Source organism: Phalacrocorax aristotelis, chromosome 6 (assembly GCF_949628215.1).
Source record: "Phalacrocorax aristotelis chromosome 6, bGulAri2.1, whole genome shotgun sequence".
NCBI lineage: Eukaryota > Metazoa > Chordata > Aves > Suliformes > Phalacrocoracidae > Phalacrocorax > Phalacrocorax aristotelis.
Window position 1 is genome coordinate 45,295,826 of NC_134281.1, and position 25,077 is coordinate 45,320,902.

A 25,077-nucleotide genomic window follows, 5' to 3' on the forward strand; every position below is an offset into this window, starting at 1 on the left:
TCTAACTCAGTTTCGTTTTGCCCATTGCAAAAATAGTCTATTTTGATTTGTGGCGGAGTGAAGATGGAAAACAGCTTTTAGTAGTAAATCTTAGGCGGATGTTGCACTTGGCTTTCTTTCTACTATTTTTTTAGCTGTTATTATCTAAGTCATCTAAAAATGCACTTAGTTTCATTTGTAAACTATCTTTGTAAATTCCAGTTTAAAATATTTAGTGCGATAAATTATCAGCTTAAATGAAACTGATATGGCTAAAGTTAAGTGAGTTTGAGTGGTGGCACCAAGTTAGGGATTTGCACCAATTTAACTTAATGACCTAACAAGGTCACTTTGTAGGATCTGAACACGGTCCCTCTATACAGAGGGACTGTGAGGCCCTCTGTCACTTGTGTCGCCCATAACAAACAGCACTTATGTTCTCAAAAGAAGCTGACAAATAATAACTTTACTAGGAAGGTGATGTGTCTCCAAGGGAAAGGAAAGTGAAACTATTTTTTTATATTCCTGTGGTAATTTAGGTCATTTCTGCTCTGTAAACACACAGTAAATGAAGAACTAGTGGGACATAGACATCTGTGATGTCCGTAGGTGATGATTAATGAGAACTCTGAATCCAGTCTTGTGAGCCCTTAATATAAAGGATTAAGTAATCAAGGTTAGAGAAAGGAGCTGACACAACTCCCTTTTGCCTGGGCTTCTCACCAGTTGACTGCAACCAGTCCAAACCATGTCCCAGACCCCCCTGAAGAGCCACTTACCCATACAAAATCACAACAAGCAGGGCTTAAAAACAGTCAAGTGAAAAGAGACATTTTAATCAGACTGCTTAAACATCAGAATTTTTGTTTGCTTGCTTCTTAGCACCTGCTGATTCAAATACCACAGAAATACTTAAATGTAAAGAGATCTCTGTTAAAATTTAGTCCTTCATTTCTCTTCACGTAAAGTAACACAACATACACAGACCTTCCCTTCTTGCTCAACCAGGGAACACCATATTTTAAATTCCTGGTATTTTTAAGGTTGAAAACAAATATGCAGGATAAAATCTTGTGTGTTAGATTTTAATTTGTACTACTACCATGTTTTACTTCGGCAAAAAGAGGCTGTAAGCCAGCTCCTAGCCACATTTCAGCCCTCTTACGTTGCCAGGACCCTGTCAGGTGCCTGCATTTCAAAGAATAATCTGGCCCAGCCCCGCAGCTGCTCTCAGTGATCTGCGGAGCTGGGAGGAAGCACCCGCCAGCAACCAACCCCTCATCTCTGCTCAGTGGGATTGTTTTTGGCTTCAGCTTTACTGGCAGATGATGGTGGCATACAGAGGGTTTGGTGGGCACTTGCTCATTCAGATGGGACTAGGCTCAAATCGTTTTACTGTTGTTTGCAAGCAGCTAGTTTTCTGGAGCATGACTGTTTCTGGGATAAGATTTAAGAAATTGCCCCAAAGCCAGTAAAAGCAATGGAGGAGATTCTTTTCAGTAGGTTGTGCTGTCTCCTCAACTGCCAGAATCCATGGCCAGATTGGAAAATACATTTGCGTACCTAATTCTCATTACTTTCAGTGACAATTAGGTGCCTTAACTACTTATGTCAAAATTTTATTTATCTTTAAGTTTGTGAGCTCACATAAATAAATTGACTGGGAACTGGCGTGTTTCTAGAATCTTTGTAGGAAACAAACTTTTACTCTCTAGAAGTACTCCGGAGAAGCAAAATACCTACACAATTTTTATAACAGTTGCTAGGACCAAGGAGAGACATCATTCGTTCATTGTGGATTCCACTGGAGAATACTCTTCATTTATAATAGAATACACAAGTCAGTGTTTTAGTCTTTCTTTCAAAAGCACTAAAACCAATAACAAGAAACAGATATCTCTGACAGCTGAAAACATTTTCAATGGAGGAACCCAAGAACCCATCATCATTTATCTCAGTGTTATGGATCTGAGCACGCAAAAGGGGCATCGGTACATCTGTCCAAAGAAAGAACAATGTACAGGTGTGGATCTGAGGTTCATGTAACAAAGAGAATCAGTAATTAAAAGCATCTGGTTTCAAATCCCAAGTCATTTATCTCATTGTAGAAAATGTGATCAGAATTCATTTATAATCATGTCCAGATAAGCTTAGGCAGTGTTTTCCCCCCTTAAAGCAAAATTAGCATTAGCGTAGGCTTAGTTCAACAATACACGCTTAAGAACAACTTTGTGCTTGATCATGAGGTAAAATATTGTTTTGCCATCAGCAGAAATAGGTGGGCATATAATTCATTTGTGTTTCTAAAAGGGCTGGATTAACATTGATTAGAGAGCCTTCATCAGTGCCTCTCAAAGTAAGTGCTATGTTGGCTGCCCAGAAGAGACACTGTAAGCAAAACTAAAAGGAAGCTAAAGGAAGAAATAAGAGAGTTACAGGAGGAGGCGGGAGGTTAAAGGAGTTGGTCAGGAACTCCTTAAGATGGATTTACTGCAGCTCTTCTGCATTATATTATATTAATGATTTTAGCCATTACTGGTTTTATCTACAGTTAAATTTACATTTAACATCTGTAAAGCTGATTTTTTTTTTAATTTTGTTTTGCTTTTTAAGTGAAACTTCTGCAGTTACATGTAAACCATATATGCCAAACACAGTAATTTATCATGGTGTAACAGATCTTAAGTTATCTTAACATCTCCCACTCTTTGGTATAGTGCCTTTTAGACTGCAAACTTGAGGAAATCAGGCATCAACTACCTGTACAGAACCTTCCTACACCTGGGAGCATCTTGCTGCATACTTGCCAGAGGATAATGACCTTAAATGACTAAAATAAGATAGGTCAGTCAAGCATGCAGTACGTGCTGCATAATACCGAGTATACAATATCTGTGTGTGTTTGCATGTCTCTGTTATTGCCTTCCTGGCAATCACTTGAACCTAAGGTAGTGCTCTTCATTTAAATATGTGTTGGTATTTCTTTGACCACATTAATAAGGATTTTGGTTTTACTTTTGAAATATGTTTTCCTGCAAGATTTTTAGCAAGAGTAAGTTTTCAAATTTTCCTTATGTGTAGCGGCTTCCACTGTGGTGATTTATCAGCTTCATTTCAAAGGAGATTATTGATCAAACCCTTATAAATAAAGATGTCTCTTAGATTGGCACATTTCACATAATGATCACAATGATTAAATGCTCTGCAGGAATTGCATGTATCAGGTCAGAACCATTGTAGAGATATTCATTTAACATAGAAAAACGTGTTTGTGTCTATTTGTGAGTTTGCGTAGGTAATGAAATGCATCACAAAACGCTGAGTTATGTTTTACACTCAACTGCGACTTGCATGTGTATTTGTTAGAAAACTTCGTGAGTATTTCAGTAAGTCACTTGGTACCTGAAGCGAAGGCCCACATAGAAAGCCTTTGCGTGTACCAGGAAAGGACTCTGTTGGCTCCTGGGTAACTTTGAACATGAAGTTGTTTCCATATCACTGTTTGTTGGTGTTATTAAATATATTCTAAAGCAATTAAATGACCTAAGACTCTTCAGTCCCATTAAAGGTCCCATGGATATTGTTCTCCATAATGCTTATGAAGCCGCTTTTATTCCTCGTAGCTAACGAGCTCCTGCACTCATTGTACAGGCACTTGTTGACACTGCTGAGAGTGTGGGTGAGTGAAGATGCAGAACTGGGTTAAAGTAATCCAGGGCAGTATTGTGAATGAAAAATAGTATCTTGTATTTATCTAGAAGCAAGGAAGAGGCTGACATTGCCTCAGTCCTACTTTAAAGATGTTACACATGGAGGTGTGTCACACACTGCATTAGTAGCAGAGCCAGGAATAGAGCCCGAGTCTCTTCACAGCAGCCAGCTCGTCAGGCTGGCCACAAGCACAGCGAGAAAAGAGAAAAACAGAAACACGGTGTCATATCTTGCAGTCATGGAGCAGAGACCAAGGCCTTATAAGAAGGGCAGTGTGTCACAGCCCAGTAACTTGTTTGTTCATTGTTTATCGAAACAGGTAATAAAATGCAATGATGCCCAGCAAGGTGATTTGCAATGAAGGATTTATTATATATCAGGGAGAGGGGGGGAAGAGGAGAAAGGAAGAAAGAGGCAGAGGAGGAAAAGATTCCTTGCATTCCAGAAACATAGCCAGAGGCACCTGGCAGTGATTAGTGCAAAGGTTCACCAAACTTCAGATAGAGTCTGTCTTAAAGAAAAAAAAAAGTGAAAAAAAGTGAACGGTATAACTGTTTCCTGAGCATGTGCTGACAGAAATTCCCGTAGGGCAAGACCCAGAACAGAAACACGTGGCAAGAGATTGGGCGCTATCCAGAGACCAGATTAGCAGAGCTTTACACATCATTTTTAATATTATGGGAAGAGATGAAAATCAGTGTTAACTTTTTTTTTCCATTAAAAAAAAATAATCTCCTGGTCCTGGAACTGAATTGGACTTTCTCACAATATAAGTAACTATAATGCTTGGGGGAGAGATTTTATGAATGAAATGGTTGGCATGCTGGATTTTATGGTAGAACCTGGTTTCATGAAAAAACTCAGTTTTTGTAACTAGCTGTAATACTGTACAAGTCACTTAAGATAAAACATGGAGCTTCTTAGATTTGTGCTTCTCACTCTGGTGCTTTATGATATACTTTTCCTATTAATTTGAATTAAACATAATTCTGAATGTCAAGATTGTTTGATATGATGATATGCTATGCATGAGAACTGTATTACAGAATGGTCATAACACAAAATATACAAAAACTATTTGAGATAAAGGACAGATGTTTTTCAGTCTGGATTTGGTCCTGTTTCCACTGAACTCAATGGGATATGGGTTGAGGTTCTTTGTCTAGCTGAGGAATCTGCCAATCAAGCCATCACATCATAAAAAGAAAAAAAAAACCAGACAGTTTTAATATTAGAAACATCCCTGTCTTAGCTATTTCTGTTTTGTGGTTACACTTCATTCCCACTTATTATTCAAGAATCTTAGTTTGTATTTATTTTCATTATTTTTCAATTTTCAATTCCGTTCAATATTTATTAATTAAGTATACTGTGCGTAGTTTTTGGCAGTCAAGAGATGATCAGCTAGGTCATGAAAAAGCTTATCTTAAAACAGCTCAAAATGTGGCTTTACAATTTCTGTGTTAATTTGTCCAGGAACCACTGTTGAACAAAGACTGGCTAAAACAAAGTGTAAACTATTCCTTATTCAGACTAAGTACTGTGGATGAATATAGAAAACATACATCTTGACAGAAAGCTCAGAAAAATAAATGTCAATATGTATTTATTTTTTTAGTTCTTTATGTTGCCATAATATTGGAACAAGGCATTTGGTGTGCATTGTCAAAACACAAATTCTTGTACACTACTGCCTATTTTGGGAAGCTGAAAGTGGAGGCAGGATAAATAATTCTAAAGCAAGGTAATGGTACTTGTAGCCTATTAGATGTCTTTTCTACAGATCACTGCTAGCTCATGGCACACGTAGATAGTTCCTTCATACAGGCCTTACTTAGAATTTAATATGAACTTTCACCATCAAAATAGAGTGTAAAACATGATCGTAAGAAAATTTATGTAAAAGTCTTATGGGGATTTCTGTCTGAGATTCCTAAAGGTATGCACTTTATAAAATGGGAGAGAAGACAGATTAATATTTTGTAAGTTTTGACTTCTAATTTTCTTTTTAAAAAAATCCTTCTGTTAACATCCAGATTTCTGAGTGTTCCCACTGATGTGAAGTGACAAATGCTTTGCAGTAGAGGTGAGAATTGGCTCGTTGTCTATATCTACCACTTGGTTTAGTGACTCTCTGTGGGTAGTAGCTCTACCCTCTTTAGTCCCTAAAGAGCGTCCTTTAGGAAGGGCTGTGAAGTTGAGTATTTTAAGACAGTGTTTAGCATGGTACAGAAATGTGCACAGTATCATAGACAAGGCATGTTAACGAGTTAGATCAGTTCTTCCAATAGTTTTCTGTTGGTTGTATGGATGAAGGTATTACACAAACTAGATTTTTCTGATTAGTCCTTTTACTTAATTGTCTACGGATGCATTTTCAGGAGAGGAATGCATTAGCTTTGCAATTCCACCTGAAATCATAGGTCCCTCAAGACTAGTATTATGTCTTCAGCGCCATCCTACACATGGTGCTTCAAAGGGGATTTGAAAATAACCATAATACCTGGTCAGTCATACGAAGTTGTATGATGAGTGAAGAGAGAGGAGAATTCCTCTCTGGCTCCTTGGGCGATCAGTTTACATCCTGAAGCACAAGATTTGATTACCCCTTGCTTAGCATGGAAGTGTTGGTTTTGGCCATTAAATTATTCAGTGCCTTTTTGAAAAACGAGGTATTTTGTTTGATTCTGTGACTTCCTGTGGCTATGAATGCCATGGGCCAGGGCATGCTGTGTGAGCAAAATGTTCCTTTTGTTCTAAGCTGACATGCTTTCTCTCTGTGGTGCATGCCCTGTTGCTCCCGTGTCTTGGACAGAGTGGAGAGGAGGCTGGCTCCTCCATTGCACCCCTGTAATCTGAAAAACTGCATTTTAAATTATCTTCTTTCAGTGGCACGCTTCTAGTTTTGGCAGTTTTACTTTGTAAGGAAACCCCGTCTTACTGTTGTAGATCTTCAGTTGTTTTTAACTCCTGTGGTAACTTAATGCATCAAAATCGAATACAGCTTTTCTGGCTTTACCGCTGTGTAATATATGGTCATTAATAAGTAGATTCTTATAACATCCAACTGTATAGTTCCCTTTCTGTTGTTATCACTGCTCAAGAAAGTTGCACGTTATTCCTACAACATTGCTGTTCCCAGAAGATACTCTACATTCAAAACCAGTCAACACATACAGGGAACACAGACTCTTTTGGTGCATACCTCTCTGTGTGAGAGGTATTGAGAAGCTCCTGCTGTTATTACGTCTGAAGTCACCAAAATGAATCTTCAAGTGAAAAAGGTTTCCTACTTGCATCATATGTTACATACGGCAAGGGTTTTAGCAATAGAAGTTTCATTGGTAGGCAACTGGAATTCTGGGTACAGCGAGGGCTTGCTAGTAACTTCATTAGTGTCTGTAGCAGATAATGGCTAGGAATAAAGTAAATGCATGGTTAGTGGGGTACCTTTCACATAAGGGACATACGGTTTTTGATAGTGGAGTAGTAAAAGCCTTGCAGTGGGTTAATTTGTTGAGTTACTGTTTTACCATCAAGCATCCTTGTAAAAGTATCGACAGTTGGACTACGTCAGCACTGCAAGCAATCTGTAAGAACTGCTGAGTCTTCTTAGCTTTGTCACAAGGTTAGGGAGACAGCAAAAAGATCTAGGCTCCTGAACAGAAATATTCTGTAGAGACAGGAGCCCTCAATTTTAATGAATTAAGGAACGATAAGGACTTTTTTACACGTGTGTGAGTATTTATTTATTTATGTCTCTGTATAGCTATATATAGGCACAGATATATATTAAAAGGCCCAAAAGGACCTGCAAAATTACTGAATTCTACAAGATACAATTAAAGTAAAATATATGGTATATATTTATTATTAATATCCAAACCAAAGCAAACTGTGGTTGTAGCACAGTATTAACAGGAAATGTCCAGGCTATTAGTTATTGAAACATATATGCCTGAGCTACTGCCTGGGAATTTTTAATGTATCCAGCTGAGTTCCTGGTGTAAGTAGTTTAGCGTTTCTTCTTCCACACAGAGGCATCTCCTTTTAAACTCTGTTCTGTTGCTAATGCATTATCTATTTAATTTGTATCAGAAATGATTCCTCCTCTCCTTTAACAACCTGAGTATCACAGCAACCTAATTAGTAAGCAAATATTCAGGAGAGAATTAAAAACACAGCACTGGGGACTGGACAGTTAGCTGGTGAAAAAACTCTTTGAATGTGCCAGAGCGCATTCACACACGCATACACACACGGACAAAGTAGTATTTCAGGGACCAGCTCCAGCTGTAGGCATTGTGATGAATATTTTAAGGAGACAAATTCCCATGTTGGCCACTTGTGCTAATAGAGCCAGATTTTTCTGGTGAGCAAAGCTCTTTCCTAGCTAAAAACTGTGCCTTAACTTATGGGAAATGTTAAATTCCCTGTTTGGGAGAGGCTGAGCAGAACGTAGTAGATTTTATGGTGACCTGCTCAACTGTATGAAGCTCTCTTCACGGAGAGGAGGCAGTGATGGTCAAGTGTTAGACAGAGCTTTCAGGGTTTCAGCTCAAGTTCCTGTACTGCAGTGAGTTACCAGGATACTGGCTGCCCACAGACAGCAATGTTTGCTGAGCTCCAGCACCGTGACAGCAGTGCCAAGTGGGAGCGGCGAGCTGGCAGCGCTGCGTGGCCGCTCAGCTCGCCCAGCTGGAGCAGGGCCCCGCACACCTCTGCAGCCCTCCTGCCTCACATGGGGAATCTCACCTGCTCTTACCCACTCGTTTCAAACACTTCGAGGCACAAACACTATCACAGCTGTTGAGCTCACACACAGGAAAGACAGGAATGCAGAAGAGCGTGAATGGGGAGAAGCCCTGCTTTAAAAATAACAATGAAAACTGTAGCTTCTTCTCACATGGTTAAGATTTAAGTAGCCTCTGGGAGTAGTAAAACTGGGTAGGGAAGCTGGGATTTTTGGTATTCCCACAGCTGGACACCTTAAAGGTACAGTTTTTCTTTGACAAGCAACATATTTGCATAGAATTTAAAAATGTGATTACTTGCCCATCCTAACAAAGCACTCAACACAGGGCAGCCTGGCAGGCCTCTATGGGGTGCTACATTTCCCAGCAGTAGCCAGGACAAGACATTTCAAAAGAAGGCAGAGGAAACCCAACACAGGCAGTTGCAGAGTACTCACTCGCCACAAGTCTTTTTCAGAGTGGTTTCTGGCTTATCCAGGCCTTGGAGTTTTTAGTACTTCTTTTGTTTCTCTTTAAAATGTGTGTGTGGTCATTATCCATATAAATGTCACGATCATAATCTCTTTTAGCTATTATCTTTCCAATGAAAACAACTGCAATCTTTTTAATCTCCTTTCAGATAGAAGCATTTGCAGGCTTCTAATAGCATTTCTGGCATGTCGAGGACAATGTCTCCATGTGTGCCATTTGAAGGGGCTGGTGACCATTTTGTAATTTGTGGTTGTGCTTTGCTGGCATTCCCTTGCAGCCTCGGAAGAGACCGTAGCAAAGGCATTTCTGCAGGTCCCAGCAGATAACGTCAGCCCCATCTCCATGCAATAGTTCACCACAGACACGCAGTTAAGCACATTTGCAGAAGATACAGCTTGTAGCTGGGCTGCACAACAGCTCGTTTCTGTTAAACTATTTCTCTACTGAGACCTTTGAGGAAAAACTACAGTCACATGAGAGCTGACCTTAGCGTTTAAGCTGCTTCTTAGCAAATAAACTCGGTATTTTCCCCCAAGCATCTGCTCTTCAGCAGACTCCAGAGAGCATTTTCTGTCTCTGACCTGAAGAGGGCACAGGTGGCCCTGCATTCTCCGCATCCCTTTAGCACCTCTGCAGCCCCAGGCCTTTACCCTCGGGTAGGACAAGGACCATCCCAGCTCTGTTGCTGAGCTCTTTGTAATATGCACTTAAAACAAACACAGGTATGATTTTTTTTCTTTGCGTGTTGGCTCTTAAAATTCGACTTTAGTCTGCTTTATTGTACATCTTGCTGGTCATTGCTTATTAGGGTAGTATTATCTTTCTCACGAAAAATTTATTCTCCAGTTCTTACATATTTAGCTGGAAAATATCCTTGCCTTCACCCATTAAACAATACTGGTTTATTTCCTCAGTTTAGTTGGAGGACAGTCAGAGTCTCTGTGGTTTGTATTATATGCCTTATTTTCCTGCTTTGGGCTATGGAATTATTTCAGCATAGGATGGGCCTTGACTGGTTGATTTATTTAAGCCTCTTTTAATAGAGTGTCTCCGTGACAGCTTTTGGCAGTGTTCCTCTGTCTCTCCTGTTAAATTTGATTAAGCTGTTGTCACCATTAATTCACAGTTCATCTATATTTACCTCCTGAACGCTCCCATGTAGTGCTTAGTCCTAAGTCAAGCATAGCCTCGCTCCCCAGATTTAATCCTAACAGCTCCAAGAAGCAGTTGTGTAAACTGGCGAGGAACTGCTATTGCAAATCATGGTTTATGGTGGTTGAATGGCTTGCGCAGTGGTAGACGAAGACACCAGTGATGAATTCAATTTGTTTTTTAGTTGATTCTTTGTATGCCTGCAATGGTTTATGCTCAAGTTTTTTTTTCCAGCTAGGTGACATGTATTACAATCTGCAGGGATATTTTTATTTCTACGCTGCAGGACCTGCAGCTATGAAGTTTCAGCTGGGTGGCTCTCAAACAGACAGGTGGTTTTTCTAGCATCTAAAGGTTCTAGTGCTGCTCAGAGAGCTGCTTCTTATGTTCAGCAAAAGCTCCAGAGGCAGCATAGAATATATTGGTGAACATATGGTCCATGCGACCTGTGCATCTGACAGTGTTACGCTGTTTGCTATAGAGCAAAAGGCCATTTGTCACAGCTGCCGTCAGAGAGTAGAAGATCCAGCTTCCACCTATTTGCTCATTTGTAGGGGTAGCTTAATGCAGCTCTAAAAGAGGCTTACATGTGAATGGCCAGGTTTTCCATCCCATCTTCTGCACCATGCCATTCTTTCTGGCCAAAAGACAGTTCTTTTGGCAACGGTTTCGTCCCTTCTGGGCCAGCTGCCATACCACCCCTTGGTGGGATGGTTGCGTGGTAGCAGGGAGGAAGCACTGAAGCTTCTCTGCTCCACTGCTGGCAGAGGATGCCCAGGGATTTCATGGGAGCAGGCTAGTAAGGTTCTTTCTCAGCTGCTCCAGCTCCTTGTGGGAGTGTTGGGTCAGGGTCTGTTCCCTGAGTGGGACAGCCCCAGCGCTCCTGTGCTGGCCCGAGTCCCAGACGTCTGGGGGAAATTTTCCATCTCTCAGGTACAACCACTCCTTAGTCTTACACTGAGCAGTGTGGCCACAAGCAAACACTTACTCAGGCTATTTATTTGAAAGGACGGTACCATCTGTTGCAGTTAAAGCTGTATTTCTAAGCCTAAAAACCCCTACATAAAGAATAACTGAAACGAATGCTTTTCTTTGTCTTGGCTGCAACTTGGGTGTAAAGCTTTACCCCATTACAGCTATGAAGGCACTTAAACAATTTACTTGCATTTACTTTAACTACATTTTCCACTTCTGTTTTCTGGACATGTATCTCAGCTCATGCAATTTTAAATTAAAACTGAGCTGTGTTTAAGTTGCTTACTGAGGAGTGTTGTCATTTTGATCCTGTCATTCTGGCTAGTACAGGAAGTCAGTGTAAAGGAATAGAAATCCTTTTCTAATGCCTTTTCTCCTAATGAAGACCTGAAAGCGGCACTGCATTGTTATCTTTTTTTCTGCAACATAATTTCTACCTGCAAAACAAACACTTTTATAGTCTGGCCATTATGGAAATAGAGCCTTTCAAGCATTTCATTTTCCCGTATTGTGATGTGATATGTGAAGTTTTTCTGTATTTTCTTTTTCTAGGCTTGCTCCCAACATAATCTCTCCACTTGTCAGCCCCCTGAAAGCATTAGTTCCACCTTCCCTATTGCAGAAACATGGCTCTCCATCATCACACAGCCAGTCACCAAATGGGCAGCAATTTTCTGGAATACCAAATAAACCATATGCTCAATTTCAAAACCAGTCTGTACAGCAGGGATCTCAAGGTAACTCTTCCCTTTTTTTTTCTTTTTTTTTTTTCTTTTCTTTTTAACTTTCCTAATTCCTAGTTGGGGAGAAAGGATTTATTAAGGGACTTAATTAAGTCTTATTAAGGGACTGACAGCATTTCAATGGGAACTCCAATTTTTAAAGTGACTTGGTATACATACAGAGCAAAATTTTCAGACCAGTTCGTGCTGTGATATTTTATAATGGGGAAAGCCACCACAGCAGCAGATTTATTGCACTTACTCAGGTTTTTCAGTAGACGGCTACTAGCTCTGCAGCTCATCTGACTGGACATCCAGCTTCTGTCAGCTTGGGGAGAGTGACCCTGCCAAAGCAAGAGCCATCTAGTCCCAAAATACATGGGCTGAAGCACACCTTGGTGATGTCCTGCACAGCCCGCTGATAGTGCTGCACTAGACACAGGCTTAGACAAAGAAAAAATATTTTCCTAGTTATTATTTAGAAGTTTGGCATCTCCATTATTTTATATAATAATATGCAAAAGCACTCTGTACAACTATAGAGTGCCAGTATGACTTGAGGACAGGAATGGGAGCAGCTAAGCAGCTGTCCCACTGCTTAATTTAAAACATTTTTTGTTCTGAATTACTCAGCCTTTTTAACTGGGAGCTTATTTACCTATTCTGGAGTTCTGCTGTGGGAACTAATTAATGTTTCTGCAATTTTTGAGGTATAAATTAGAAAGACATATTATTATCACAGATTCTTCCAGTAGCAGAAGCTTGCATATTTGAGAAATATGTTATCTAATCCAGATGGTATACTGCTTAAGTGTGGTAAATATTCACAATAAAGAAGTGTGCAGGACATCTGTCTGGTTGCAAGTATAACCAAGCATGTAAGTTTATACAGGCAGATAACCAGCTTTTTGAAACTCATTTCACAGCTGTACTGTCATTTGTATGAGGTCATTTTTGGCTGGCAAAGTATCACATGTGATCAATTTACCAGGGGGCAAAATAGGAGGTTTGCTTTTTCTCAATAAATGCTATGGCGAGGTCTGAAACAAGGGAGTCGAACACAAACCCAGTGAGTAATTCACAGCTGTAACGGGGTTCGCAGCACTTCCCTCTGCCCTTCATTCTCTGAGGAGTATTTTTGCTCCTTGGTTGGTCTGACTTAGTCCGAAAAGTTAAAGCATATTATATTAAATGATTTGTGCTGAAGGAAAAACTAACTCAACCTGATGCTCAACAGATTATCCAATTTAAAAAGATTAACTCTGTAAGGGAAAAGTGGCAGATTTATGATAGCATATAATGATATATGATTATGTTGCTATAATGAGCTAAATAACTACAAACCACAAGAGGAAAGTTTAGCAGCTCATTACTATGGCAGAAACAAATGCATAGACAGAACAAGTTTTGAACCACTTAAATAAATTGACTTTATTCCTTAAGAAAACCACATTTCCTTTTGAATGAATTGTTGCTTTCTAAGTGTTATGTCATGTGGTTTTGAAAAAGCAATAATTCTCCACTTTGGCCAAATGTTGAAGTATTATTATAAATTCATTATGGAAATGGTCATTCAAAAATCAATTTTGATTAGAAGCCTTTGAAATCAATTGATTTGTAACCTGTACTTAGCTGTACTTGCTCTACATCTTTTTTGCATCTCAGTTTATTAACAGCACATTTTTCTAATGGAATCTGTAGTAATTTGGGAGTTTCAAATTTTTCCAAAAAGAGGAACACTGTAGAAGTCTAGCTGTACACCTACGCATCTGTGTAGAAACATCTAAACATTGTGGATCTGAAATTTTTAGAAGACGGCAAGCTTTGTCAAGCTTGTAGCAGAAATATTGATAATGAAAGAATAAGCTGACATTATTTATATGCTTAAACCTAGCTGTAGTAGGATCACATGGAAATTGTTGCATGCTGAAAGAATCTGGCAGGCAATGGAATCCTGTAGTTAGTTATACCTGACATGATTTCTTGTCAGAAATTTTATGGAATTTGAAAAGCTGAGATTTATTTGCACATACATGTAAATGACATGACATAACAAGATGGCATTTAATAAGCATATTCCAATTATTTGCTCATTACATCATTCATTTTAAAGCTGCTCGACGTTTTCTAGGCCATGCCTTCAAGAAACCGAGGCAGCCAGTGCACGGTGTGAAGTGGCTAACTGCAGCTTTTCTGTCACAACCTCTTACAAAGCAAAATTTTAACTAAATGTTATGTTTGGAACTCGCTTTATTCCTTTATTAACTGTTATATTTCTACATCTACTGTACATAAAACATTTAACAGCAATCATTTAAACTGACAGGACATTTAGTAAATTCTTCACTTGAAAATTAACTTCAGAAAACTTTTGATTTAAATCAAAACTGAAGGAAAACCTGAAATCCATGTGGGAAAAAAAATATTGGTGAAACACTTGTTGCCAAATAGGTCCTACACTGTTGCTCTCCTAGAAGGAGCAAGGATGTTTCCACCAGACAAGCCTTCTTGCTTACTTCATATTTTAACCACTAAAGGGAGTCTGTTTTAAGAACCTGTAAAAAATGTTCCATGTTTAGTTTACTCTAATCAACCATATGTGGTTGTTAACTGAACCATTTGTTACGGGATTTTAATCATATCTTAATTCCTATTACTTTCTGTGTAAAGCATCTCAAAAAATCTAAAGGAACCACAACTAAACAGCATGAACCAAAAGCACCTTTGTTTCATACTGCACATTTTAAATATGTATAAATGCAGTAAAGCTCTGACTTGTATTGTATATGCAAGTCAAACATTGTTTTGGCTGTGGGCAACAAGTTTCATTTCCTGTAGTTGTGCAAAATGACTGAAGCCTTATCTGGCAAGAGCACCAGTTGTTACAAAAGTCCTTGTGGTTGCTTTAACTCAGGTGGCCTTTCCATCTCTCGTCTAATGACTTTGGTTTTCGGGAACACTTAGTATTTAAATAAGGTGGCAAATGTCCCTTTTTAATGGTGTAAAAGATGCGTGAGGCTCAGATCCTCTGGATCAGACTGACTGGCCTCCTGAGCCCTGCTGGGCTACTGAGGGCCATCAACAAGAGCCAACCTACCTGATACCAAAAGAAACTCTCCAATTGTGCCTCTGAAGCAGCGGGTGGGAGTATAGAAAGCATATAAAAAGTCATGAAAAAAATCTTACTGACATAGCAATCCTGCAGTCCTTCGACCTCGAGGTATGCAATTTCAGTCACTCCAAGACTCATTTTCACCTGCCAGGATCGGCATTCAGCTAGCTACGTTTTCAACTACATCTTTTAATACTGTAAGCACAATTCTTCCTACCCAAGTGTTATTTTGTACCCAGATCAAGTGCAGGAAACATCACCAAATTCTTCCTATGCATCCTAGTAGTGAAACTGTAGATCAGGTTCACCAGCTACAACTGCAGTTCTTCAGTGTTTCAGATGTAAGGCCAGAGTCTTCCTGAATAAACTACGGCCACTGTTACTCCCGATGAAACCTCCTTACAGTCATGTGAGAGGTTATTCTGAAGATAAGTCATGTAAACACACAGAAGAGAAATGTAAGAGCATGCTGACAGGTCTCCAACCAGGGCAGTGAACTGTCTGGTGTAAGATCCCTGCATAGGAGAGAAAGCAGGCACTCCAACTCACAGATCTTCTCAGTGCTTCTGTCTATGCAGAAGAGCTCGCTTGAGTCTCCACCTCTTTCTCATCTTTTGCAATTCCAAAAACTATTGTGAGTCTGTCTTTCTCCTCCTCTTTTCATCCTCAAGGAAGCAGCTACCTGCCTTGTGGTCCACTCCTTCCATAGCCATCCCCGTGCCTTTTTCCACAGGCATAGAACACCTTCCATAAAGCCTCTGTCCCTTTCATATAGGGTCCCACTGTCTCATCATTTCTATGAAGCTAGTGAAAAGGAAAGTAAACTTTCATTTTGCTGCTCAGGTCAGAAGGGTAAGAAGTCCCATTTTCAGTGTCATGGTTTGTTTTATCTGGCCAGTGTTCTTGCTGCAACCTTTCCCTTCTTCGCTCCATCTTTTTTCTTTAGTTTTCCACCTGCATTTATCACATCTGCAAGCACATTAAAACAGGAGCGGTGTATTTGTCTGTATTTTCTTTGGGAAGCCCTTAGCAGAAATTTGGGCCTGGTGAATACAACAGTGCAGTGACACTAGTATTTTCCTGCGTCGTGCCTCTTCATTGGTTAGTTCCAGTAACACATTTTGCACTGCCTTTTCAGATTATCACCCAGTGATGCTGAGGGATAGATACTGCAATGCAAAGAGGAATTTGATTGCTTATGGCAGTTCTCTTCCAGACTTCTGAGTCTGAGGCAGTTCTCTGCCTCAGGTATTTTTTCCTGAGCAGCTAGACAGTGTAACTTAAAACACTTCAAAAGGAACCTTTGCCCATAGGTCTTGAGAAAACCCTGGACCCAGCTAGTTTCAATCCAGTTCTGCCATGCTTGGCAGTTCTCTGAGTTTCAAAGCCATTGTGCCACCCCTGTAGATCATAAAGATATTTAATTGATTTAACAAAGGCGAGCATGGAAGCATGATGAAAGCAATTACAGAGACAGAGAAAATATACATTGTGCCTTCCCTAGAAGTGATGTGTATAGCAGACATTTTGGAAAAGGTTCCGTTTTTTTCTCTAGCAACGCATAGAACATAGGAGTGTTCTCTGCAACCAGTTATACCTCGTCAGAGGCTAAGTTTCTCATTTTTTTTCATTGCTCGTCTCGAAAGGGTATATTTTTAGAAGGCTTACAGCAAGGAATTCCTGTTTTGTAAACAGAAGAGTCAGGATAATTATCAAAAGCCAATCAATAAAGCACTGTACCTAAACCCACATCAAAAGATGGCTTTGCTACCTCTCATAATTGCTCTTTGGTGTTTTGAGCCAGATTCTCCAGGCAGTAAATAGGAGTGGCTGTCTATTTATTCCAAGGAAGGACATGCATCATTTAATACTCAGATTTCCAAATTTCTGGGCCTTTTTCTACATAGCAGCTAATATGAAAAGCTTTCGTACAGTGCGCAAAGTCTCTATCTAATATAGTCATCCGTTAGTACTTCAGCAAGCATGGATATCAACAATTTAGGTATTTTTTGGTGGAGGATCATAGGTTGTCAAGAAATGAATCATCTAATCCTTGCAGATTCTGCCAAAACACATACTAAACTGTGAAACCTCAGAGCAAATCTTTCACCACTCGATGAGTTCATTGCATTTCTACTAAAGATTTGCCTCACTTAGCCTTATTTATTACCACCTTAGAAAACATGACCGGAATGAACAGACAAGACCGTGAGTTTTGCCTGATTCTAGCTACTTGGTCAAACTTTGGTAGCAAAGGGAAAGGGTAGAAGAAAACAGGAGATCTTTCTTAGCAGGAAAAACCTTATACATGGCATGATTTGTAAGGGACAAACTCCACCCTGTACAGCACCCAGGCGCTCTGGCAATAGGCACAGGTATTTCATTTCTAAACAAACAGACTGAATAGCTGCACAACTGGCCCGGCAAGTCAAGCCTTCCACTGGCGAGTGGAGCTGTGCTAAGTGCTGTCAGCTGAGGATCTGGTTGTCTCTGTGTTTGACTGAACTACCTGGAGCTTTGGCAGTAGTTCTTAGGAAGTGTTGCAGTCTGAGCAAGACTGAGGGAAGAAAGACAACAGGTCCATATTTTTTTGTGGCAATTAGAGGAGAATCCTGATGACACATTCTGCTAAACTTTAAGCCTGACTTCGTTGACTTCAGTCACATATAAGGGAAGGAGCATCATTTCAGAAGGGACTTTCAGAGAAGGTAGGAAAAGGGATAATTAGTGTGCAATGCACCTGGAATCAGGAGAGGTTATTGAGGCAGGAGAAAGGAAGAGAATTAAATCAGGCCGTGGTTGGTATAAATCTTGTGACGTGCATTGAGGTCATCCTTATGGGAGCAAATAACATTTTCTTTTAGGATGTTGGCACAAACTTGTAAGTTGTAAAATTCCTTCCTCAGTAATTCTTTTGTCCTTTACTGTTAAGTATCTTCTTTTGTTGTGTACAACTTAGACCTTCTGCTGGCAAAAACCGAACTGCTGGTTGACTGGTAATACGATACTTTTAAATAAAGCAGGACATAAGGAATGTAGGGTTTGTGGGGGACAAAAGTCAAACATGCCCCAAAAGCAGAATGGCCGAGGCAGCCAGAGACTATACAGATTTATCTCGGCACTTTTCAGAAGCAAGAAGAGTCTCTAGATGAACTCAGAGTCTTCACCTGACGTCCATCTGGAGACAGTCCTGCACTACTTGCAGACTGTGGTCCCCTATGTTCAGTGAAAGAGATTTCATTTGAAATAAGAGCAGTCTGAGAAAGGAGAGGTTTAGGGTACTCTTAAAGGTATTTTGAATAAATAGCGCTGCCCCCAGCAGTGCGTAATGCAGACCGCATGGGAGAAGACCTTACTCAACTGAAAACCAAGCGGTGCTATTCATTTAAATATTGCATTATTGTATTTAAATGAAAAGTAATTCATGACAGACACATTCCCTTAAGAGCTGAGCATCCTGGACCTGATCCAGTGGAATACATACTACTTAGCTTTGAACACAAGTGGGCTGTTGACTACGTCGGGCTGATCTATTGCTTGAAATGATGCGCATCCTTGAGATTTTTGCTCGATGGGGATCACAGTCCACAGCACCATGGGGGACCGAGTCTGATGTAGCTTTTATATTATTGCGCCCTATAGAGTAGCATGATCATTTTTCCATAGTTAAAACTGAGGAACTAAAAACCCCCACAACAGTAATGAAATACTGTGAGAGAAATGGAGCTAATACCATTGCAGTAGTGTTAAAATGTGCGTGCAATATCTGTTTTCAGGTTACCAAGGCAGCTTTCACTCAATACAGAACTGTTTCCACTATGGAGACTGCTACAGAACAATGGACCAGTCTGTCACCAGTGATGGGCTAACAGGGGAATCCCATTGCTTTAATCCTCTGAGACAGAATGGCTATCACATACTCAGTGCACCTTTAGCTTCAACAGGTAATTTTATTCCGCCTATAAAGAATTATCCATATGATATTTTTAGCAGGAGGGGAAAAGAACACATTTTGTAGTCAATGCTATTACAAAAATATGTTTGCATAAAAAAACTCAGTCATTGAAATTCATTTGCCTCTATAAAAAATCCCAGAAGGAAAGCAAATTTTCTTTCATCCTTCTGCATTTGACTGATGGACAAATTCTCCTTTCGTTCTTCTGGATGTCATAGGCAACACACACTTTCAGGAGAGCTGACAAATGAGACACTTCTCACATTTATTGGGAGGGCTGTTCATTCACAGCTCTTCAGGTATGCTCAGGCAGGCTTTTGTAATCAGATCAAAGTGAATAATATAGTTAACACAGCTCTGGAGAAAGAGCAGCAGCAGCAGGGACTTCCTGTCCATCTAAGAATAAAAGGATGGTTTTGGTTTGCAGTACTGACGTTTACAAAATGCAAAGGCACTGCTTTGATAAATTGAGCTAAAAATATTAGTTAGTTTCTTTTTTTTCAAGAGTTCCTTGATGCTCTTGCACGTTTATGGCAACTGTATTTTCCTGTTTAGCTACATATTTGCATAATGTAAAATTTGCAGCAAGTTATTATAGCTAGATTACTATAATACCTCAATATTTAAGTATTCATTTTTATAAAACATTTTTTTCTACTTTAAAAACCACAATTAGGAATTCACAGAATTACTGAAATCAAACAAAATGTGAGTATTGTCAAAGCCATGAAACACCACCATCTACTGCAATCTTTACTTACATATCTCCAAGAAATTTTTCTTCATGTCTGAATTCAGGAGGGCATCTCGGTTAAGGACGATACTGAAAACATATGTTTAAATGCTTTTTGAAATGGGGCCTGAGTCAGACCACAAAATTAGAGTTGACTTTCCTGTTTGTTTTGTATTAAAGGAGACTCTGTTCAGAGAGAGCGTGCATGCATTTGTCTGCTGTTCCATACTAGAAAGTGTATGCATCAATAACGAGCACAAGGGAAGAGTTTAAGATGGTTTCAACTTCAACTTTGAATTCTTTTGTGTTATTCATAAGTTTGATGTTACTAAAACAGTTTTTTCATCTTAACATCAAATTTCAAGTCTAGATTGACAGCCTGCAATATTTAAAGAACAGACTAAATAAACTTTCCAAAAGAAATTGTAGGAGCAAAGAATAATACTATGGCAAGACACCAACTTCAACAACAGTTGATTTTTCTGTCTGGGGCTAAACTATTATGAAATGTTTCTGTGTAGTATTTTTGTTTTTAGAGTGGTTATTGAGGTATGCAAATACTTAAAAGGCTGAAACGTAAACATATATGAAACACATAAATCTTATCTTTTTGTGTGTAAAATAGAACCATTCAGGTTTGCAAGATTAATCAAGGCTATGCATTAATTTTTTTCAGGCTTTTATAGCACCATTAATATTAAATGAGATCTCATCTCACAAGAATGCCAAATGTGACTGGCAAACAGCTGGTCCGTGAATCACATTAACAGTCAATAAATTTTTATTTTCTGTTCAGGACTTTGGATAGTTTACTCTATCTGGAATCTAGTAATGATTTCTGGGGTGTATGCTTATCTTGGGTTTTGTCCATCTGTGGTTGTGTATCCACCCTGTATACAGGCTCATCAAATAGAAATTAGCATAACATAAACACTCGCAAAACTTACCAAAATACTGGTCACTGCACTTGGACCGACGCAGCACAGGGCAGATAAACAGGCCAAGTTCGTCTTCCAGAGACTTTGGACATATGCGCTGCATGCCAGATTTCTGCAGACAGCAGAATTTGACCTGAAAACTAACAGTAAATTAACACGTCATCGGAAAATGCAGAAATGTAAATAAGTAGAGAATTTGGTCTCGAATAATAAAAACATACCTAACAGTAAAATACCTATAACTAACTTCTAAGGGCTGAGCAGGCGGTTCTTCCTGAAATCAGGACTGGCTGTATGAAACTACAGGATCTGTCACTACTGCTGGGGGTGCGGTGCCGCACAGCCTGGAGGCCTCAGTTAAGCCTGGTGCAGCGTTTGACTCAGCCGTATCTAGACACACTTGCCTGTGGAGTTGGGCAGGTGGAAGAGATGAGAGAAAGGCTGAAGAGAAGAGCGAGCCTCATTTTCCACACGGGGAACTGAAGCACAGAAAAACAGTCATTTCCCAGTGGCTTCAGGGAGCTCCTCTGTCAAGCAGAGAACGGAGCCAGGTCCCAGTGCTTTAACCACGAGGACCAGCCATCCACACAGTGACTTGCAATTCACACCAATGTGATTTGTAAGAGATGTATTTTCTACATCAGGCACTTGGCTCACAGGCATGTTCTTAACTAGAAGAATCTTGTTCCATGTGTTGCCTCAGCTGACTGAATGCTGCTGCTGATTATTAAAGCTGCTGATTATTAAAATTGTGGTAGGTGGGCTGGGTGCAGGGGTCAGAACCTTGTGCTGAAGGTCATACAGATACTTTTCTAAAGACCCAACCCAAATCAGGTGGTACAGGGTAAAAACAGAACATGTATGTTAATGGATGAGCATAAGGGGTCAATGTTTCCTGCAGTAGTTGGGGGGGGGGGGGCGGAGGTGAGGGCTATAAAAGTGTTAAAGGGGAAGGCTTCGGAGGTTGCCCAGCCCCAGGCAGGCAGCCAGGCCGTGGGGCACATAGGAGGGTCTGGTTGGTGGGAAGAGACGTGCGGGCACAAGGACAGATGCAGAAAGGAGAAGGGAAAGGCAAGGGGTGAACACAGCAGGGGTAAAGTAAGGAAAGGGCTGGTCTGGAGTAAAATTAATACATGCATGTGAGCCTTGACTGGCCAGTTGCAAAAGCAGGTTATCGTGGGGCGTAACAGGAAGTTTTCATGTCCTTTGGGGTAGGCAATAAATCTCTTGTTTTGGGCTGCCTGGCACTGCAGCTGCCACGGCACTTGGTAGCTGGCAAACCCGTTCCTTTCCACAGGGGTGCACAGCTCGGGGAGGCTCATAACAGCTGTGGAAGTTTGGCATTATAAAAGGAGAAGGACAGAGTAATTCTTCCGCACCACAGCAGCTTTCTGGTAGCCTGGCAAGCACCGGCCAGCTGGGCCAGGTGAGGCACCAGCAGCGTGGTGGGCTTTGGTAGGCTGAGGACAACGTGGCACACAGCTCTTTCCACGCGTCCTGTGAGCCTGACCTGACTCAGTCACGCTTCCACAGACCTCACGTCTGCAGTACGTGGGGATCCGATAAGTGTAGGATCCAGATTTCTTCTGGATCTTGAGAGCAGCTGGGAGACACATGGAACATTTTTCCCAAGTGCCATTAAAAGGAAAAACACACAAAACAAGAGGACTGCATCACTTTTAGTGCACACTTAGTAGGATCCTTGCCCACTCATTGTTTTGACATCCTGTTCAGATAATGACTGTAAAGTCCCAAGAGAATCATATTCTGATACTTGCGCTTTGCTTGCAAATGGGCAGCTTTCCGCAGAAATGAATGGGAGCTTCATCTACTATGACACAAATGCCCATGGAGATTAGTTGGTGTATCTCCTGGGTAAGGCTTTGATGGTAAACCCTATTGTCTTTCCATTAACACTGTGCTGTACTGTATAATCCCAGGCCTCAAAACTGCTTCCTTCCTTATATGTACTGTGGTACTAAATCATGTCCATACAACTTGTCACGCTTTCAGGCTATGATGCCATCTCTGAAGCACAGTGTGTATCTGAAGACATGGTCTCCAACGGAACTGATGAAAATGGATTCTTCCAAAACAGTGCCTTTGATCACTGCTTGAATCACATTCCTTCCATCTATACAGATACCTAAGAGCAGTGCTGACCTTGTTTCCTTTATTATACCTATAACTGTGTATGTAATAACAAAGGTGTTGTTCAAGTACTTTTATATAGTCTGTATCCCTATATGTGCTCATTTAAATAAACACCTCACATTTACCAAACCATTTTATACATGAATAGCCTGTATAAGATAATATTGGAACCTGTTCCTTTGCTGTGGCACTTTGAAATTCATGCTTTAAGGGAATGAGGAGCATTTCAAGCAGCTTGTTTTGTAAGTTCTCTCAGTAAAGTGTAAATGTAAGTTATATAATAAACTTGTAAAGAAGGGCTGGTTTTTTTTTTTCCTGAAAAGTATGTTTCAGTTTGAGAATGTTGTTCCCTTTAATCAGTTTTCATTTAATTCATTGGTCAATTCTCTCTTTTTTTTCTTTTTTAACTAAAAGGATTTTTTAATCACAGACCTCATGTATATAAAGATCTTCATTTGCTCGCTGGTTTTATATTTTCAGTTTTAAAAGAAAGCATTAAAAACTGGAAACAAGTGTACTGTCATTTCTTAACATCATCAGTCTGCCTGATAAATCCTAATATCACATTCTTAAAATGCCTGAGAGTGACTTAAACAAAACAGTGACACTTCAGTAACTGTGAAATTAAAGCAGCCCAAGTGTACATGAAGAAAACCAAGGGGCACCGTGGGCTGGTGTCCCCGTGCCCGCCGGCCCTGTACCATCTCCCAGCCTTCCTGCCCCTGCCATGGCGGGTGCCATCAGCACATGCAGCTGTCCCAGCGGTGCAGGGGAAAATTAAATGCAGCTATGGTTGGCTTTCTGCCTCCACAAGTAAATGTACGGCCTCATCCCATGTGAGCTCAGTGACACATCACACTGCGCAAACACTTGAGTGTGGGGCAGGTCACCCAATTTCTCCATTCCCAAGACCCAGCAGCCACGCTGGACTCTCCAGGCACCCGCTGTAGATAAGAGCAGGACACCTTCGGAGGGCTTTCCTCTGTCCAAAGTGCTTGTCTTCAGTGGCTTCCAGAGGAACAGAGGTCACCTGCAGAAGCTTGGTTTCTGTCACTGGCCCTGGACCCACTGGGCTGCATCTCCCAGCCTAGTCGAGATTCCTGGGAGAGACGGCCATCCTGCAAGGGGACAGGCACTCCCAGTGTGCGCCGATGCAGGCGTGTTAGACATGAGGTCCGGAAAATGTCCCATGGTGGTTTGGGAGAACAATAAGGAAAAACTAACTTAAAAAAAAAAATAATGGTTCTCATTTGCAAACCATTGCTAGTTCGGCTGAATAAGGCACCCTAGGAGCAATGCATGTTTAGCTGAAAGGCTTTATTCTGTCTAATGCACAAACCCCAACCTCTGGAAATGCTGCTGCGTGCAGAACCTGCTCTCCCACACGTGTGGGTGCAGCCCACAAAGAAAAAGAGAGGTTGGCAATTTGGGTTAAATAAAGATGTGCCACATCCCTGGGAAGATACTTGGAGTTACCATCAACTTTGCTTTTGTATTATTAATGGAAACAAATGACAATAAATGTCCTAGCTGCCCCGGCAGTATCCACCTGTGGCTGGCTGTGCCTCCCACACCTGATGCCAGAGGGCTTGAGTGTGGGCACAGGCCAGAGCTCGTGTGAAAAGGCTGAAGGACACGTTTACAGCAGGTCCCAGAGTGAAGCCTGCAAAAGGACACCATGCCCACACCAGTGACAAGCCGCTCGCACACCACCACATCTGCAGCAGCAGAGGCGCGACACCAGGCAGATGGCAGCCTGAGGAGGCTGTCCTGTGCCCGTCCGAGCCAGGGGTGCACACCTGCGATGCTGCTGATGCCTGAGAAGTTTTCACCACCAGGCAAATCTTCATGAGCAGCATTCACTAAAGGACGCCCAGATTGAGCATCAGTCAATGTCTGGCAAATACCTTTCATTTGCAGCTCAGAGTTACCCAGGCTACCACTGAAGAGCTCACACTGGGTTGAAACCAGTGACTGAGGACAGTACTTTCTCTTTTTCCTCTCTTCTCCCCATTACCAGGATCTGCTCAGCAGCGGTGTGCCCACGCAGTGCTGTCAAGGACCTTCCCTCATGCCAGGTATGCCAGCGCCAAGCCCCATATCTTCAGTTTTCAGGCCTGTAATCCAATTAGCTGCTCCCCAGAGAACAGCCTAAAATGAGAAGCAGCTGCTGGAATATTTCTTGCCCTGCTCCCCCACCCCCAAAGGACTGACAGAAAAATGTCAAGCACCTGGCTTCAGCAAAATAGCAAGTTCTGCAGGGAAAAAAAATGTTAAATTCAGTAGCATGTTAAGAAAATACCACATTTTGCAGCTGCATAATTAGAATCCAGAGAGCAGGCCCCAAGCTGAATGGGGCGATTCTTTGGCAGCATTTGCAGAAGTGGCATTACTGGGTCCACAGGACTGCGGTTCCCCTTA

At 40.9% G+C, this 25,077-nt stretch overlaps 1 protein-coding gene across 2 annotated transcripts in view; it reads left to right on the top strand.

Moving 5' to 3' along the window:
• Window positions 1-23,174, top strand: part of GLIS1 (GLIS family zinc finger 1) — a 215,307-nt gene extending 192,133 nt beyond the window's left edge. For both annotated transcript variants that reach the window (XM_075097589.1, XM_075097590.1), the window contains exons 8-10: window positions 11,595-11,779; window positions 18,653-18,820; window positions 22,516-23,174. In XM_075097589.1, coding sequence (XP_074953690.1) covers window positions 11,595-11,779; window positions 18,653-18,820; window positions 22,516-22,652 — 490 coding nt within the window. In that variant the 3' untranslated portion in view covers window positions 22,653-23,174. The remainder of the gene's footprint in view (window positions 1-11,594; window positions 11,780-18,652; window positions 18,821-22,515) is intronic.
• The last annotated feature ends 1,903 nt before the right edge of the window (window positions 23,175-25,077 follow it).